This window comes from Tachysurus fulvidraco, chromosome 19 (genome assembly GCF_022655615.1).
Source record: "Tachysurus fulvidraco isolate hzauxx_2018 chromosome 19, HZAU_PFXX_2.0, whole genome shotgun sequence".
Taxonomy (NCBI): Eukaryota; Metazoa; Chordata; class Actinopteri; order Siluriformes; family Bagridae; genus Tachysurus; species Tachysurus fulvidraco.
The window spans coordinates 8,656,372-8,672,914 of record NC_062536.1 but is presented as its reverse complement, the minus strand read 5'-3'; the positions used below and the strand labels follow the sequence as shown (position 1 = coordinate 8,672,914).

Sequence of the window (16,543 nt, the reverse complement as noted above, 5' to 3'; positions counted from 1 at the left end):
TTGGATTTTAAAGAATTAAATAATTATATAAACATTCTAGATAACATATTCAGTATAGTAAAAACCATAGCATAATCTATAGCTGGTCAAACCCAATGGGAAGCAACATTATTGTTTTCAAAAAATGTTCCACATGGGAAAAAAGGGCACTCCTTCATCTTCAAGTGTAGATACAGAAATTTTAATTTCAATAGCATGTAGATAACACACATATAGAGAAGAAAATGGGTCAAAGCAAATGGGGAACATGGTTCTAATGTCAGAGCCCCATTAGCACACCCTGCTAGCCCGATGCAGACGTCAGTGTTATTTAAAGGCAGCTACAGTACTCAGTGTACTAGCCCTTTCTGTATCAGTCAAATCCAAAGCTAGCATTAGCATCATAGCATTTGCTGTGACTATATCTAAACATCTTACACCCTATAAGCACATATAGCGTGGTTATATCTTTCAGGCACTATACACTCAGGGAAGCAAAAAAAGTTGTGCAGAGTTTATTAGGAGGGTTTTACCTCTTGAAAAATGAATGTAATTCATTTAATATTTTATACGCAGGAAAGAAGCGGTTCAACTTGGGGGAGCTTTATGATTTGAAGGCTGCAACCTCATCAAAAATCTTTAAGCTAATTTTAGAAGAATTTAAGATCTCTGAAGCAATGTCCTCAGCTACAACTTTAAACTAGATGGAGTACAGGAGGATGGAGTTGTCCTTGATGAAGGACAGAGGTCTATTTGGTACCTTTTTTTTTTTTTTTTTTTTTTAGATAAGTGCAGATAGGTAGGATGGTAGAGTTGATAGAGATGGGAATAGGCAGTCTGATGCTATCCAATCAACAAGTCAGGGCCAGTAAATCAACTTAGACTACACACAGCTCCAAAGAGATTCACTCAGTCTCATTTCCAATACCTTGCATGTAAAAGTGTGTAGAATGAAACATGGGAGCCTGAATCAGACACGGAGCTCTGAACAGCAGCAGTGTAATTATAAACGAACCTCTCGGCCTGATAAGAGGACAGGGGAGCTGAAAACAAACACCCTATTCAAGACATATCAATGGTGCTCATGATTAATACACTTCCAGACTAAACAGACAATGACCTGTCTGAGATGAGATGAAGACAGATCAAAGACTGTTAACATTGACTAGACCCAAAAAGTTTCAGTACCTTATTCAGACTCAGATTAAGATATATACATATAGTACAAAACAAAACTTTTTTTTAACCCCATTTCAACATCCATCTCTTATGAGACTAAACAAACAGGAAACAACCATTAAAATTCAAGTGTTTAGTCCCAAAAATGCACAGTTTGTTTTACGTGTTACTTACATCAAAAGGTGAACAGACTTATACCGAGGAAAACAAACAGTGATGCTAAGTGAACTTCAGGTCCAATAGATGTAATGATTCAGTATATCCAGTAAGTGCTGCTTAGATGAAATTGGTGTCAAAGAAACAGTCAAAGTCATTATGCTGATATTGAAATTTGGATCACAGAATGCCAAGCAGATATCCATGTGTGCAAAAAGTCCTCTTTGTTCGTGCCACCTACTTTCTGAGATGCTACATGTTCATATACGTTCTGGAGTTCCTGAGAGCAAGAGCAGATGGAAAGAGTTCCACACAAATGTTAGTGGCTGGCTAAAAGCAGGAGAATTAAGAGTATTTTCTGACATGTTGAGCAATAAGAAGGATTGGTGTATTTCCCTATTTAAAAGAACACAATGTGGACACATGACCACATACAGAGCTTGAGAAAAAATATTGCAGTTAAAATGTTTTCAATTATTTTTTTTTCTTATTTTGCACGTATATCACTCATCAGTTTAGTGCTCACATATACACATAACAGGTTTCACATTAATGTAATAAAAGACTAAAATAAATCAGATTTAGCTCAGACACAGGTGGTCATTGTGGAATTAGGCTGATTTGGAGTGAAGTGATCTTCCTTTTCTCATTTATCTCTAAAAATACCAGAGAAATTCTCCCATATAATGACTTGTATAACCTGTAAGAGTCCAAAGAGACAAAGAAATTTTTTAAAACTACATTTTGTTTTTCAAAATCTGCTTGAATCAAGTAAATTTTCTTTTCATGTCATTGTTATTTCACATATCTGCAAAGTTAATAAAGTACATACTTTAATTGTTTTTTTTATTCATTTACCTTAAATATATGTATTTATATATGCATTTTTCTTTTTTCTTTCATTATATTTCTCTGTATGTTTACATATATACACAAATGGTAAGCACATGAATGTTATCTATATATTTTTCCAAGGTATATTTTAGCTCTAGACTATACTTCGAGAGCCACTCAGGGTCCTATGCAGGGTTAAGCGGGGGTCAGGGGGGATGTACTGATGAGGGTGGTTGTAAGGTGGAGGAGGTGGAGGTAGCGGAGGCTGAGAACCATCCTTTTCCCGCTGGGCTCCGCCCGCATCAGGTGAAGAGATAAGCTGGTGGGTGGGGCTCTGACCGAGGAGGGCTTCGACACACCCGTGACCGCCTTTGTCCAGCACGATGACCTTGACAATCTGCTGGCACTGGATGAGCGTGTCTGGTCGCTGGTGGGTGTACGAGGGCACGGGGCTGGCACATGGCGGCTGGCAAAGCTCCCCTCGCTGGTTAAGAAGGACGGCGTTCTCTGGGGTTGGCACTGCACTGAGCTGGTACGTCTGAAGCCTGTTGTGAATTGACACCTAGTTTAGAAAACAGCCAGAGACAGCATCACATGTTATAAGACTGTCCTCCTTCTACGGCCGTTAGCCCTCTGGTGAAAAACACATCACAACAGACATGCGTGGGGGTGGGACTCGAGGTGCGGAACATCTTCTTAGAGTGAGAGAGGAAGTGGAGGTCTGAACTCAGGTCATTATTTAGAGGTGGAGGGATTGTGAGTGTTCTGGTGTGCAAGTGGCAAATGCTGGTGGTTAGGAGGACACTGAGGGCCCTTGTGTCTCCCTTGGCAACCAGTCCAACATCATAGGGTCAGGGGTCATGTGGAACGTACATCTACATGGTGGGGTGAGGGACAAAGTGGGGTAAAAATAGGAGGTCAAGCAAAGGGAAGGGGGCAAGTGAAGAAGACAAACATCTACGCCACAGGAGACACACGTCAAATTGCATGCCTTCATTTCACAGTTCATCTATACAGTACCTCACCTCCACCAAACAATAGGCTACACTACACCTGATTGCACTTTTCAGCTTGTTAGCTTTGCCTATTTCTATCGCCAAGTATCCCTTTGATATGACAATATTATTCATAACACATTACCACATCAGCAAAAATGACTAGAAACACTGAGAAACTACTGTACACAGTTCTCAAAAAACTCAGCAGGCGAGACTATCACACCATCACACATCCACAAAAAAACTATCACAAAGCAAAAATTTTAACACTGTCGATAAAACAAACTTTCCAAATAGGTAATTTAATTGACATAATCCTGCACTAGCATCATCACGGGAATTCTCTATAATCCAATACATGTATAAGTATGATGAATTTCCTATATTGTATAAAATGTCTGTGCTCATTCTGTGCATTTATAAATGGGTGTACTGTACAGACATATCCAACCAGACTGTAATACCTTTTATATTTTTCCTTTTTTCCCCCTAAAACGTTTCTTATTGTTTTTCACGGCATTTTATTATTCACTTAATGTTGTAATTACACTATTTGAAAAAGTTTTGAATATGATTTATCTTGATATATTTTTTTTCTTACACCACATAAACACACACAAAAAAATGGGTGGAAGAATCTTTGTTACCATTGTAGATATACTGTAATAAACGTTTTTTAACACCATCATGTTCACAATTATCGTAAAATTCCATGCAGTACTCTGTATTTATTTTGGAGATATCCACTGTGCAGTCTTTGTTAGTGAGTAAAAGAGGAGCCACATACTGGTTGTATGTTTTATCACCAATAGATTTTAAATGTGAATTAAATCTATTACATTATTAAAACTGTCATATCTTTCCTTCTGTTACTTGCTTATATTGTTTATGTTGCTCGTGAATTAAAATTGTGCACATGAATTTAAGGATTGGATTCACTGACGGCATTAACAACACATTGATTTCTAAATGCTACCTGAGCCTTGAGAGAACACATCACTCTGATTGGTGGAGACAGCCAGCCTGGTGAGAGAATGACAGTGTGTAGGCCTGTCCAGAGGACTAAAGCGATAAGGGGATTTCATGCATGGAGAAAAGGCGTAGAATGTTCTTGAGATTATCTGAGCTCTCTCAGCTTTGCAGATAGGGTAAAGATCCTCAGAGACTTGTCCTGTATTCTCTGTATCTAGCTGACTGATGGACAGAGACTGTTGAAAACACAGTCTCTGAAAAGGCCAACATTTTCTAAAGACCAATTTTTAGAGCACTGTCTAGCCACAACTGGACATTCATACACAGACCACTGGTATGCCTTACAATAAACTTATAACTGACTGTATACATGTGCACTGGATTACTGGTTGACACAATATTATATCTTGTGATAAGTCTAGTAAACTGGTAAATAAATGTATGCCAATTAGGATTTGAACTTGATGGTAAAGGAAGTTAAGATACATAATGATATACAGACATGCTCTGGTAAGTTGTTTGAGCAAATACAGGAAGTTTGGGGGTTTTTTTTCGCTGTTTTTCGAACAGCTAATACGCAAGAACGAGCAGGGCTCAGGTCCTTGTCACCAGGTAGCATAGATGATGCAATTTAAATAGCCAGTAGTCATGAAACTATGGAAATTTGAGTGTTTGTTGTTGAAAATGTTTTAAATACTGGTGAGACCATAATTGCATTTACTGTAGCTACTTTTCTGTAGACAGTTTAACGTGGGGCATCAAGGAAACCTTCCTGATTGTAAGATGATACTCAGCTGGGTTGAAACATTCAGAACAACACTGTCTGTGATGAAAAGGAATCCTCTTCTAGCCTGCCTGTTGACAAGGAGCGGCGCTTACCCACCCTCCTCGTTGCTGTATATTGGCTGTTTGATAGATTTGCATTTCCTCTGCCAAACCCTGTACCATGAGATTCAAAATGCACAACATCATAGACATGAAAACGTAAAAAAATACCACTATAATAGCAATATATTTGTCTTCCGTTCAGGAGGTATCGTACTACAGTATGTAGGTTGCATTTCTTCACAGCATTTTCTTGCTCATGAAGTAAAGCCTAACCTATTTGGAAGGTAACATATACAGTATTAACATCCTTCTAACACACTATTCTATGAAGGAGACTTTGCAGTTGGTCCTTGACAAAGGCAATCACTGAGTCAATCCTGTAGTTAAATTTAACTGGCTAATATAATGTGCAATTACATTTATGGCTTTTTGCAGATGCCCTTATCCAGAGCTACTTGCAATTATCTCATTTTTATATAAGTGATCAGTTACTACTAACCAATGCTGGCTTAGAAATCAGTAATAAGTAATTTATTAGCTACTGTATGTTCCCGCCATCTCACCCGTTCTTTGTTTACCTCGATTAGGTGCCTTATTTTTCTGTTTTTTGTGAGACATTATTGATCTTATCTGTTAACGTTGTTGTGTGAGCCATAACATGTTGCAAGGTTATGTTTTGTTTATTAAGTATACAACACAAACACATACTATAATATTTTATGGTTATTAAAAATGTAAATTCGTTTATAGGTTTGACTTCATTACAGAGAGATTCTCCGCTAAATAACCGGTATATTCCTAATCAAACTGGTCTTTTTTTCTGCCTAAACACAAACTCACACACTCCTTTATGCAAACTGCCATGTTTATTGTATTTGAAGTGACTCTTTATCCTGCACAAGCTTGCAAGCTTTTGCCAAGCTAGAATACATTATCATCATTATACCAATTGCCGCATATTTAACATGGAGATACTGGAATTAAAATAACATTAACAGAAAGCACCACAAGCAAAATGGTTAGCGTCTCAAGGGAGACTGCAAGATTAAAAATGACAATGAGGAGAAAATGGCCTAAAAATCCACTTTGCAAGCTAGAATGATCATCATTATTATTTCTATCTGGTGTAACCCAGAAGAGAATGGATTCCATTTTGAGTGCGGCTCCTCTTAAGGTTTCTACCTCATGTCATCTCATGGAGTTTTTCCTTACCATTGTCGCCTCTGGCTTGCTCATTAAGGATCTAAATCCATATTCAGATATCTGTAAAGCTGCTTTGTGACAATGACTATTGTTAAAAGTGTTATTCAAATACAACTGAATTCAATTAATCTGTACAATTTGCTGATTGCAAATGTCCCTCCCTAAAGCCTAAAAAAGATTTATAGGTATGGTAAAGACATTACAATATAAATGCTATGAATAATTATTCTAATTTTGCCTTCTATGAATTTCCCATTTGTACATTTTTGTTTCGATCCCTGTTTATTCTCTCCTTCCTATAGTGTGCTATGATTTTACCATTGGACTTAATGTGAGCTTTAAGACTCATAGGTGGTCCAGTGGCTGGATTCTCTCATTTCTATAGCACGGGTTCGCTTCCCAGGCAGGGACCTAACCTGGCCACTGAAGAGCTAACTTTCAGTGCTGGTCTCAAGCATGGATAACATTGGAGGGTTGAATCAACAAGGTTGTATGCCCTGCATAAAAACTGTACCAAATTAAATATGTGGATAGGATGATCAGCTGTGGTGACTCTAAACAGCAAAGAGCTGAAAGAAGAACAGCTTTATTAGCATAAAGAACCAAAGAAATATTATTGGGAAATGTGCATATTTATTACCATCTCTTTAATTAAGCACTTTTTAAAAAAAAAAAATTAATAACATGGTGGTTAGATGCATCCCAACATGAAGCAGTGTTACTGCTACTACTCCAAATTTCATTTTCCAATAACAGCATATACTAAAGGTATATATAGTGTTTTTTAATGATTTTATAAGACTTCACATAATTAAGCATGCTATTGTGTATATTGTTTAGTACATAATGCTGTAGTAATTATAGTAATTATGACCATAACATTACTATGGCTTCATTATGGTATCTACTGTATGTGAGTTGCTATATTTGACATATAATACTGTATTATGAAAATGAACTGTTTATGATTCTGATTATTATATTATTATATTTCATCTCATTTCGTTACATTTATACTTGTACTTAGATGTCTCTCTGATTACATCTTACACACACACACACACACACACACACACACACACACACACACACACACACACACACACACACACACACACACACACACACACACACGAAAACTACTTGCTTTCCTGCTGAACCCTTTTCTATGTTGCAATGTGCTCTGACAGCTCCATATCCCCCTTGGGAGGTTTGGCATTTACACACCATACAGCTCACACCGTCACGTTGATAATCTCAGCAAAAAGCTGCCATGCCATGGCCGGGGACGGATGTCCGCAGTGCCACTTAACCAAATCCGAGCCTGGCAACACACATCTGCGGCAACTCGTTTCACCTCGCCAACCTCAGCGTGTGTGATCAGAATGAAGTATTTAACGCATGGTAATTACTTTTATCCTAGGAGCCTGTCCAGATAGGAGCAGCTATTAATCAAAGCTGCAGTGAAAAGGTACAGGGTACTACTTAAACATTCATCCAGTGTTACACTGACTCACTGCAGATTTGCTCACATGTTCCTGTTCTCCATCACACACACACACGCACAAACACACACCCGCATGCATTTATACTCAGAGACAAATTATCTAAATGCACAGCCCATTGGGTAATGTTTAAACCAGGTTTTTTTTAAGAGGGGTGTTTAATATTTCCAGTGAGCTGTTGGATATGAGAATGTGACTGCTCATATTAATGTTAGTGTTAACATGCATGCTAATTTGAACCCCGGAGTGGGAGCATCACTATGCTCTCTTTGTCTCACACATTCTTCTCAGTTTCTTTCACTCTCTCTTTCCATTCTAATTTCAAACACAAAAAAAATCTGTAAATCACAAGTGAAAATCCTATTTGCATATATTGTCTGGTTCAAAGCAATGCCAAAAAATACAGAGACAGAAAGCCGACATCCAAAATTGGCACATTCTTCCTTCTATCTAGTGCTTACAGGACTCACGAATCAACTAATCACTAATCAACACTAAAATAAGTTTCTGTTTAACATCCTTACTCGAAATGTATCTGCTTCCTTTTTTCCAAACTACAAAGCAAAACTGCTTAAAGACCTAAACATTGAGGATGTATGAGTTTGACCTCCAGTGGACTGCTGCTGACTTTGGCTCTGGGGTACTGTAATTTGGTCTGATATGCCTTGAGGGACAGTGGATGGTCTGAAGGATTATAGGGGCATGGTACAGCCCATGGCTGTTGTTCCCTAGTTACTAAATGCAATAAACTGTCTACTAAGTGCAAAACATCCTGAACTCTACTAATCTTCTGTGTAAAAAACACTGTGCAGGGACTTACCTGCAAAGACAATGGCCACTTACCTCTACCGCACTGTGCGCACTCTGCTGTGCTGTGTCTGCTTCATTTTTGCCTGAACAGTAAAAAAATAAATTAAAAAAATCACATTTTAGATGGGTGGCAGAGAATTATGTATCAGTGATGAATGGTGGCCTGTATTAAAAGGTATAATTTGCTCTTTCTGTGGCTACCAGACTGATAATCATGTTCACTGATGATCCAATAAGTCATAAAAACAGTACACACATGCATTATATTCTACATTCCCTTTCCTCACTAGTTTTAATAAATTCTATGAAATTCCTATTGTAATTCTATTCTTATTCTATTTTTAATAAATGTTTATGACCCAGACTGTGATAAGAATTTTGCCACATTTTGTACTGGGTATGATTGTGTATGTGACCGATAAAATTAGAATTTGAGTATATACTGTATCACACACAGGGACATTAGTATAGATTTGTACAAACATTCATATATTTTAAAGAAATTCCACAATGCACTTTTGTGCAGTGATTAGCGCTGGCACCTCACAGCTGCCTGAGGCTACTATTTGTGTGCTGTACACAGTTCTCCGACTTCCCTCCATTTCCCAAAAAGACTCTGAATTGCCTGTAGGTGTGAGTGTATGCATTGTGATGAAGTGGCAGCTCATCCAGGTAGTATTTTGGCACTGTGCCCAGTGATAGGTGCTGGATCATCTGTGACCTTGACCAGAATAAATTGGTTACTGAAGATAAATGATTGAACACATCCTCAAATATGTATTAGTACTATATGGCCTAAAGTATGTGGACATCTGAACATCATAGCCATATGTGGGTCCTCAACAAACTGCCACCACAAAGGTGAAAGCTTGTAATAGTAAAGGATGCCTTTGCAATCTCTAGCATTAAGATTTCCCTTCATAAGAAATAAAAAATGGCTAAACCTATTCCAGCATGACAATGCCCAAAAAGTCAGAAAAGACATGGATTCCATGGGTTGAGTAATAGAAATAAAGTGGCCTGCACAGAGCCCTGATATCAACCCTACTGAAATAAACTGAAAAACAGAATATGTGCCTGACCTCACTAAAGCTTTCCTACACAAATCCCTATAGTCGTGTTGCATAATCATGTGGAAAGAAAAAATGAGGAAGTAAGTTATTTTAATAGGAACAAGAAGAAATATGTGATTGGTCAGGTGTTCACAGGATTTTCGCTATATAGTTTATGTATATACCTGATATCAGATGTGAGCTACCTGTATCTATGGCTATAAAGAAATGGATGTAGGCCTAATGGTTCGGTTTATAATGGTCTGAATTCCAGCTGCCAAATCATCCATTACACTGTAGAGAAGAGAGCAATTTAAAATGATTTTTTTTTATAACAAAAAGTATAAATTGTCTTCAATGTTAATCTAAAAATGGGAAATTTAGCCAACAGAACAAATGTCACTGATTTAATCAGTGAGTATATTAGCACTGATGTCTGAGTGGACTGTGAGTCATCTGAGTCAAAAGCAGTGATGTAATGATGTAGAAAGTAGGTTATCTTGCTATAGTCTGTCATGTCAGGACAACAGACATGACCATAGATTTATGAAGGACTGTAATTTTAATGGATACAGGTTTTTGCCCTTTAAAAAAATATACACTGCAGGCACTAACTAACAAGGCTACCTAACTTTCCACAATCAAATCCTTCTATCCCTATGTGACATAATTAAGATGATCATCAGTCTGACATTTACAGAGCATGATCAGCTTACCTGTGTCTGCTGGTTGACTTTGCCTCACATTATAACCTCCTGAGACACACACTATGTATGCATTTTCATTCTATTTGTAAACAAACGTAGATCCAGAACATTTTTATTGCGGTGGGACACAGAACTAGAGCGAGGTGTCCAAAGCACAGTACAACATTATGCCAGGAATTATTTATTATTTTATATATTTATTTTATGAGGTACCAATAAAAGTGAATTCTATAACAGATTGTTCATTACCATGTTCTTTCTGTCAGATTATATGATGAAGGCCATCTTATAGAAGAAAATGACTATGTTCTGCTTATTTCATTGATCAATGTGATCTGATTTGGATTAAGTAAACAAAACGTTATCCAAGTGAGCATAGGGTAATATGATTACGTATTCGTTTTGCTATTGCTTCTACTAATTGTAGCTGTCCAGTGAGTTTTGCATAATCCTACGTTGTCTTCCTATTTGTGACATTTGTACAAACATCATATGTTAAAAAAAAAGATTTAAACAAAACATTTTTGACCAGATCTTTGTCATTGACTGTAGCACTAAATCACTCTCTGTGCTCTAATAGTCTATATCACTCTACTCATGACCAAAGAATTCCTTGATCAAGTGCAATTTTTGCCAAACTAAAAATTGTAGTGTAAAGCTGGCTTTAGTATGCAAATTCTATCATTTATGGCCTATGCTATGCTAATTTCAGTAAATTGTTTAGAACCAAATTTCATCTTTATAGCATATGAACAGTATTGTTTAAATCTTTAAGAATTCTCTGCCTTGACTATCCTTCACCCTTACTGTACAGAACAATACATAACCCATACATCAAAAAAATCATAAATGCCAATCTCCAAAAAAAAAGTTTAGAAGATCTAAATGTTACATAGAACTCCACGATGTACCATCTTAGGCCACAGCCAAAGACAATTAACCAACATGTGCCCGGATAATGTGGAAATACCCAGGTGGATCGTTTCTAGGTGATCGTCTCACTCTTTACTCTCTTGTATTTGGTCCAAATCCATTAAAGTCTATAGACAATCCACCTGGGTACCAGGTATGTTTAAGGGTTTACTGAGTTATTCTACATGATATAGTGTACAGACAGACCATCATATATTTACATTTCTTTCATCTAGCAGACACCCTTATCCAGAGAGACTTACAATTTATTTCAATTTATACAACTGAGCAATTGAGGGTTAATGGCCCAGCAGAGCCAGCTTGGTGGACCTTGGATTCAAACTCATGACCTTCCGATCAGTAGACCAACGCCTTAACCACTAGACTACCACATCCCCAAATACAGCATACAGTATTTAAGACAGACCATTATACTGCATGTGAATCCTTAAACTAACAGATGCTGCCAAATTGCATATAAAGATTTATTCAGAAAGACCATCTCTTCAAACATCAACCAAACAATAACAAGTAGGTCTGAAGATCTCTTCAGGAATCAACCAAACAATAAAACTTGCTATAAAACACAGTTTTTCCTAGGGTCAATACCACGATGCTGAATCATTAAACCCCACATTAGCAGTGAAAAATTAGCATTGGTATGAAAAAACCATTTCTCACAAGTACAGATAGTTTGATCTTAATTCAAAAAAAAGAGGAGCATTACAAACAAGGAACATTGTGCTGACATATAATGTAGTTTAAATGTGGCCACAGCTTGAAATGGTTTGTAATCAACCGATCAACTGGTTTGTAATCAACTGATTTAATCTGCCAAGCTTTGCAAGTTCATTAATGCTTTACAGGGGTCTTACTAGTTTCCCATTAAAAATCCTGCTATATCTATGACAATGTTGTGTGTACATTTGGGTATAGGTTTATTTGCAATTACAGTACTGAACAATCTAACGACTAAATACTGCTTCTTTTACAAAATTCTAATTACCTATAAAACATTTATTCCTTGTTGGTTGCCAATGATATTTCTATCTACCCTTTAGCATTGTAACTAGTAACACATAACCAATAAACATAAATAATATACATAAGAGTTCATACATGTATACAGTGATGCCCTAAGCCCTCACTCCCCTGTGCCTGGGGCAGCTGTTGCTGTACACCATCTATCCAGAGGACGAATCATTATGGAAATCTATTTTTATTATTATTATTATTATTATTATTATTATTATTATTATTATTATTATTATTATTATTATTATTATTATTATTATTATTATTTTTATTTATTTATTTATTATTATTATTATTTTTTTTTCCTATTTACTTTATTCATCCAATTACAATGTATGTTCTACATCTAAACCAGCCACATTTAAATTTTATTAGACATTTTTATACTGTAGCACCCTTTATTAAAGGCATCTTTCATTTCACCACCAAAAAATCCTGGTGCTAAATGGTTTCACGAAAAAAAGCCTACTAATCCTTCACATTTGTATGTGAAGTATCTGCTCACTGGGATGTATGTTTGCATTCACATTTGATTATTTTTTATATTATATTATATAAAAATTTTTTTATGTGTGTTTGGTACTGAATACCCGATGGAGAGCTCTGTCTCCCACGGAGCTCCAGCTGGGTGCCATTGTTCTTAGAAGGGAGTGTCTTGGCTCCCTGCTGCTTCTCCAACTCCCCTGCACAGTCAAACAAAGAGAGCGAGTGAGAAAGTGAGAGAGAGTGATTCAGAAATGTGTACAACTCATCACAAAACACCACATCATATTTCAAGTCATACTTCTCAACAACAACCATTATTTACATTCACTGCATGCTCTAAAATTGACGAAAACTGTATGCCTTCTTAAGTGGTGCAAAAGTTTGCCACTGATTAGCTCACTTTTCTGAATACTAAACGAATCCTAATGAGGCCTGTGCGTTTGCGCTTCACAGTTCTCTTCTTATCTCTGCGGCATGCACAGCTTTTTTCTTCAGGTATAACAACACAGGAGAAAATGATAAACAACTTTTTGAAAGAGCAATACCGCAAACCACACACTTACTAATGGCGCTTATCAGAATGCTTCAACTCAATCAAATCATACACACGTCAACAAATTTACATGAAAAAAAAAGAAACACTGGGGTATTGTTAAACTACACATTCCTTTGTTTACTCAAGCCTAATTAGGTTGTTAGGGCTGAACTTGACTGTAAAATCTAGTTGCATTGATATAGATGAGGAATAAAACATGATAGTATACATAACATAATAATTCAAGTCTATGTAATATTATACAGTTATCACCCTGAATTTGTGAAGGAGATTATATTCCTATAACAGCATGTACCAACATTTTATTCCTCTTCATCACAGCAATTTGGGGTACTATGAAGGTCCAAAGGCAAGATTGTTCATGTTATCACGTATGATGATGTGAAGTTTACAGGAGTTATATCACAAGCTTCCCTTTTATTCTCATTGCAAATTATTACAGTTTGTCCTATTGCCAAGAAACCAAAAAGACAATCGGTCATAAAGACACTTCAGTGCTGGAAAACTTATTGATCTTTACTTTTTGGTGTGGATACCCAATAAATCTTCCATAAATGTCTATTTACAGAATGTTCTAGACTTTTTTCAAGACCAGCAGGATTGAGAGTCATGTTACAGAAAATAAACACACTTCAGATTCGAGACTTCATCAGAAATAAGAAAGATAAACGACTCAATATGTTCAATACATGCTAATAGGTTTGTATTTTATTATTTTATAAGATTCACACATTCAAATCAGATCAAATTAGCGGCATTTGTTTTAAATAGAAACAGTTCAGCTCACAGGCTGGACAAGAAGATGACGACAGAACAAGAGAAATGAGGTTCATATTCTTTCTTGCAACATTCTTAAAAATTACACACACACACACACACACACACACACACACACACACACACACACACACACACACACACACACACACACACACACACACACACACACACACACACACAAACACACATGCATGCACACACAAACACACACACAGAAACACACACCAAAAAGTGTTCCTATGGGTCTGTGCTTTTTGGATGTACTGAACAAAGGCCAGCATCAGCAAGAGACTCACTTTAAAGTGCACATTTTCTCTAACACATTCTCAATTTTGATGCACACACACACACACACACACACACACACACACACACACACACACACACACACACACACACACACACACACACACACACCCTTCTTTCGCCCTCCCAGTTTCTTTCTTTGCATCATGCCTCTTTGTTTTGGTCTTTTGAAATGTACTTGAAAATCTGACTGCAATGCAGCTATAAGAAACTAACTGAATAAATGCATCATCATAAATATCCTCACAAAGTATATTAACTCCAAATCTGACATGTGAGCACACCACAGCTCTGCACAGGTTCAAGGAACAGAAACAAAAACGCAAAAACCATTTATACTTTTCTAGGAATCTAAACTGAAAACACAACAGAACACAATTGCTCTAAAGTAGAATATTAATATGAATTCTTTGCTACAAATGAAAAATAGATTTGAATTAATCTTATTCATTTAGTATTCCCACATTCCAGATTTCTGTGAAATCTGTTCAATCTATTCAATATATTAACTTAAAGTGCTTTATTTGATCACTAATTTTCCACAGGCTTTTGGGTGGAATTGGCTATACATTGCACATCCATGTTCAAACAAAATAGAATAATATGATATTGTATATAATGTGATATGGATAAGTTTCAAATTTCCAATTTTAAGAGCAGGGTAAGGCACTGAGGAAACAAGACATACATTTACCCACCAACTCTATCAACTATTTCTCATCTCATTAATTACACATACTGTGTACATTCACTACATATCCCTCTATATATATCATTTCCACAGGGTATGGACACTGCCTGTTTGACAACACTTTTGCTTCAGAACTTTTTAGAATTGCTTGTAATTGGATCCAACCAAACAACTGTGTAAAACTGTGACTCTAGAGATACAGGCTCACTTATTAACTTCAAGAAAAAAAGCAGACACAATAGCTCATGTCTGCATATATTATTAATCCAAACAGTACCATAACCTGAATAATAACATACTACATATATTTTTTCTATAGCTGAATAGCACTTCACTTCATTAAACAGGATCATAAATGACATTGCTTATACTCTTAATGCTTGTTCTTTTGTCCATATATTTACAACACATCATATATATGCAGCACCACAGCTCTCTATTCTGGCTCAGTTTTAGCCTCCTCCAGCTCACACCTTAAAAATAAATGCTTTCCTGCAATCCTGAAAAGACAGCATTCTTGGTTCAGATCCAGCAGCCATATAGGGCTGAACTGCTAGGAACCAGACAGATTGTTTTAGTCTACATCCAAGTGTGAATGATTTGTTGTTGCCTGACGGGGAAACACACAGATACATATTTGATCCATTTTTAATTCGGTGAACACACATACAGAATGTTTAGTGCAATTTTTACTTCCCAAATAGGAAAAAAAAAATCCATTTCCCTTAACTAACTTATACTGTCGGAATACTCAGACTGGAATACAGGTCAACACTTAAATAAGCCCTAATTTAATTAACACTAATTCCTTGACATGCTAACTTTTTCTAACAGTTTTAGCTCTGTGATATTTTTAAACTGATGGAGACTACAAAGCAGCTCTAGTTAAGAGCATCTGAGTCTGAGATATGAATTTATGTAACTGAAAGCTCAAGACTCATGTGCTTTTTTTGTTATATAACTAAAAAATGTTTTTTTCTGTGGACCTACTTCCTTGCTGGATTATTAGAAACACACACACACACACACACACACACACACACACACACACACACACACACACACACACACACACACACACACACACACACACACACACACACACACACACACACACACACACACTTTCAGCATTCATGAGTAATCTGGATTAGAAGCAATTTCAATATGCACTTAAGCAGTGTGAGCCTTATTTGCCATGCTTCGTGCTTACAACCAATCAGAAAGCAATGGGTGTGATAAATCCCACCCTGTCTGCCCCCTTCAATAATTTAATGTTTCTTTTTCAGCAGATTTATGATTATGCATGATGCTTATGCACTTTGAGTATTGTTACCCAAAATATTCACACAGTTAAAAAAAACTCACTGAAATATACACTCACATTCGATGCGTATCTGCTCCATTTCAGTCACCTCAGCGATGGACTCCTTCAGGTCTTCCACAAACTTGAGCAGTTCCTCTGAGCTCTGAGCACAGAAGTTCAAGACCTGCTTCTTATCTGAGCCTGAGACTGGAGACACGATGGTTATCGCATGGGGATAGTCTAGTGAA

At 36.7% G+C, this 16,543-nt stretch overlaps 1 protein-coding gene across 4 annotated transcripts in view; it reads right to left on the bottom strand.

The window, feature by feature from the left end:
• Nucleotides 1–165: 165 nt before the first annotated feature.
• iqsec3a (IQ motif and Sec7 domain ArfGEF 3a) overlaps nucleotides 166–16,543 on the bottom strand; it is a 103,562-nt gene continuing 87,184 nt past the window's right edge. For 3 of the 4 annotated variants that reach the window (XM_047804274.1, XM_047804273.1, XM_047804276.1), the window contains 4 exons: nucleotides 16,374–16,535; nucleotides 12,761–12,853; nucleotides 8,498–8,547; nucleotides 166–2,710 (listed from right to left, as the gene is read on the bottom strand). In XM_047804274.1, coding sequence (XP_047660230.1) covers nucleotides 2,303–2,710; nucleotides 8,498–8,547; nucleotides 12,761–12,853; nucleotides 16,374–16,535 — 713 coding nt within the window. In that variant the 3' untranslated portion in view covers nucleotides 166–2,302. The remainder of the gene's footprint in view (nucleotides 2,711–8,497; nucleotides 8,548–12,760; nucleotides 12,854–16,373; nucleotides 16,536–16,543) is intronic. The other variant, XM_047804275.1, reaches the window with a different exon arrangement.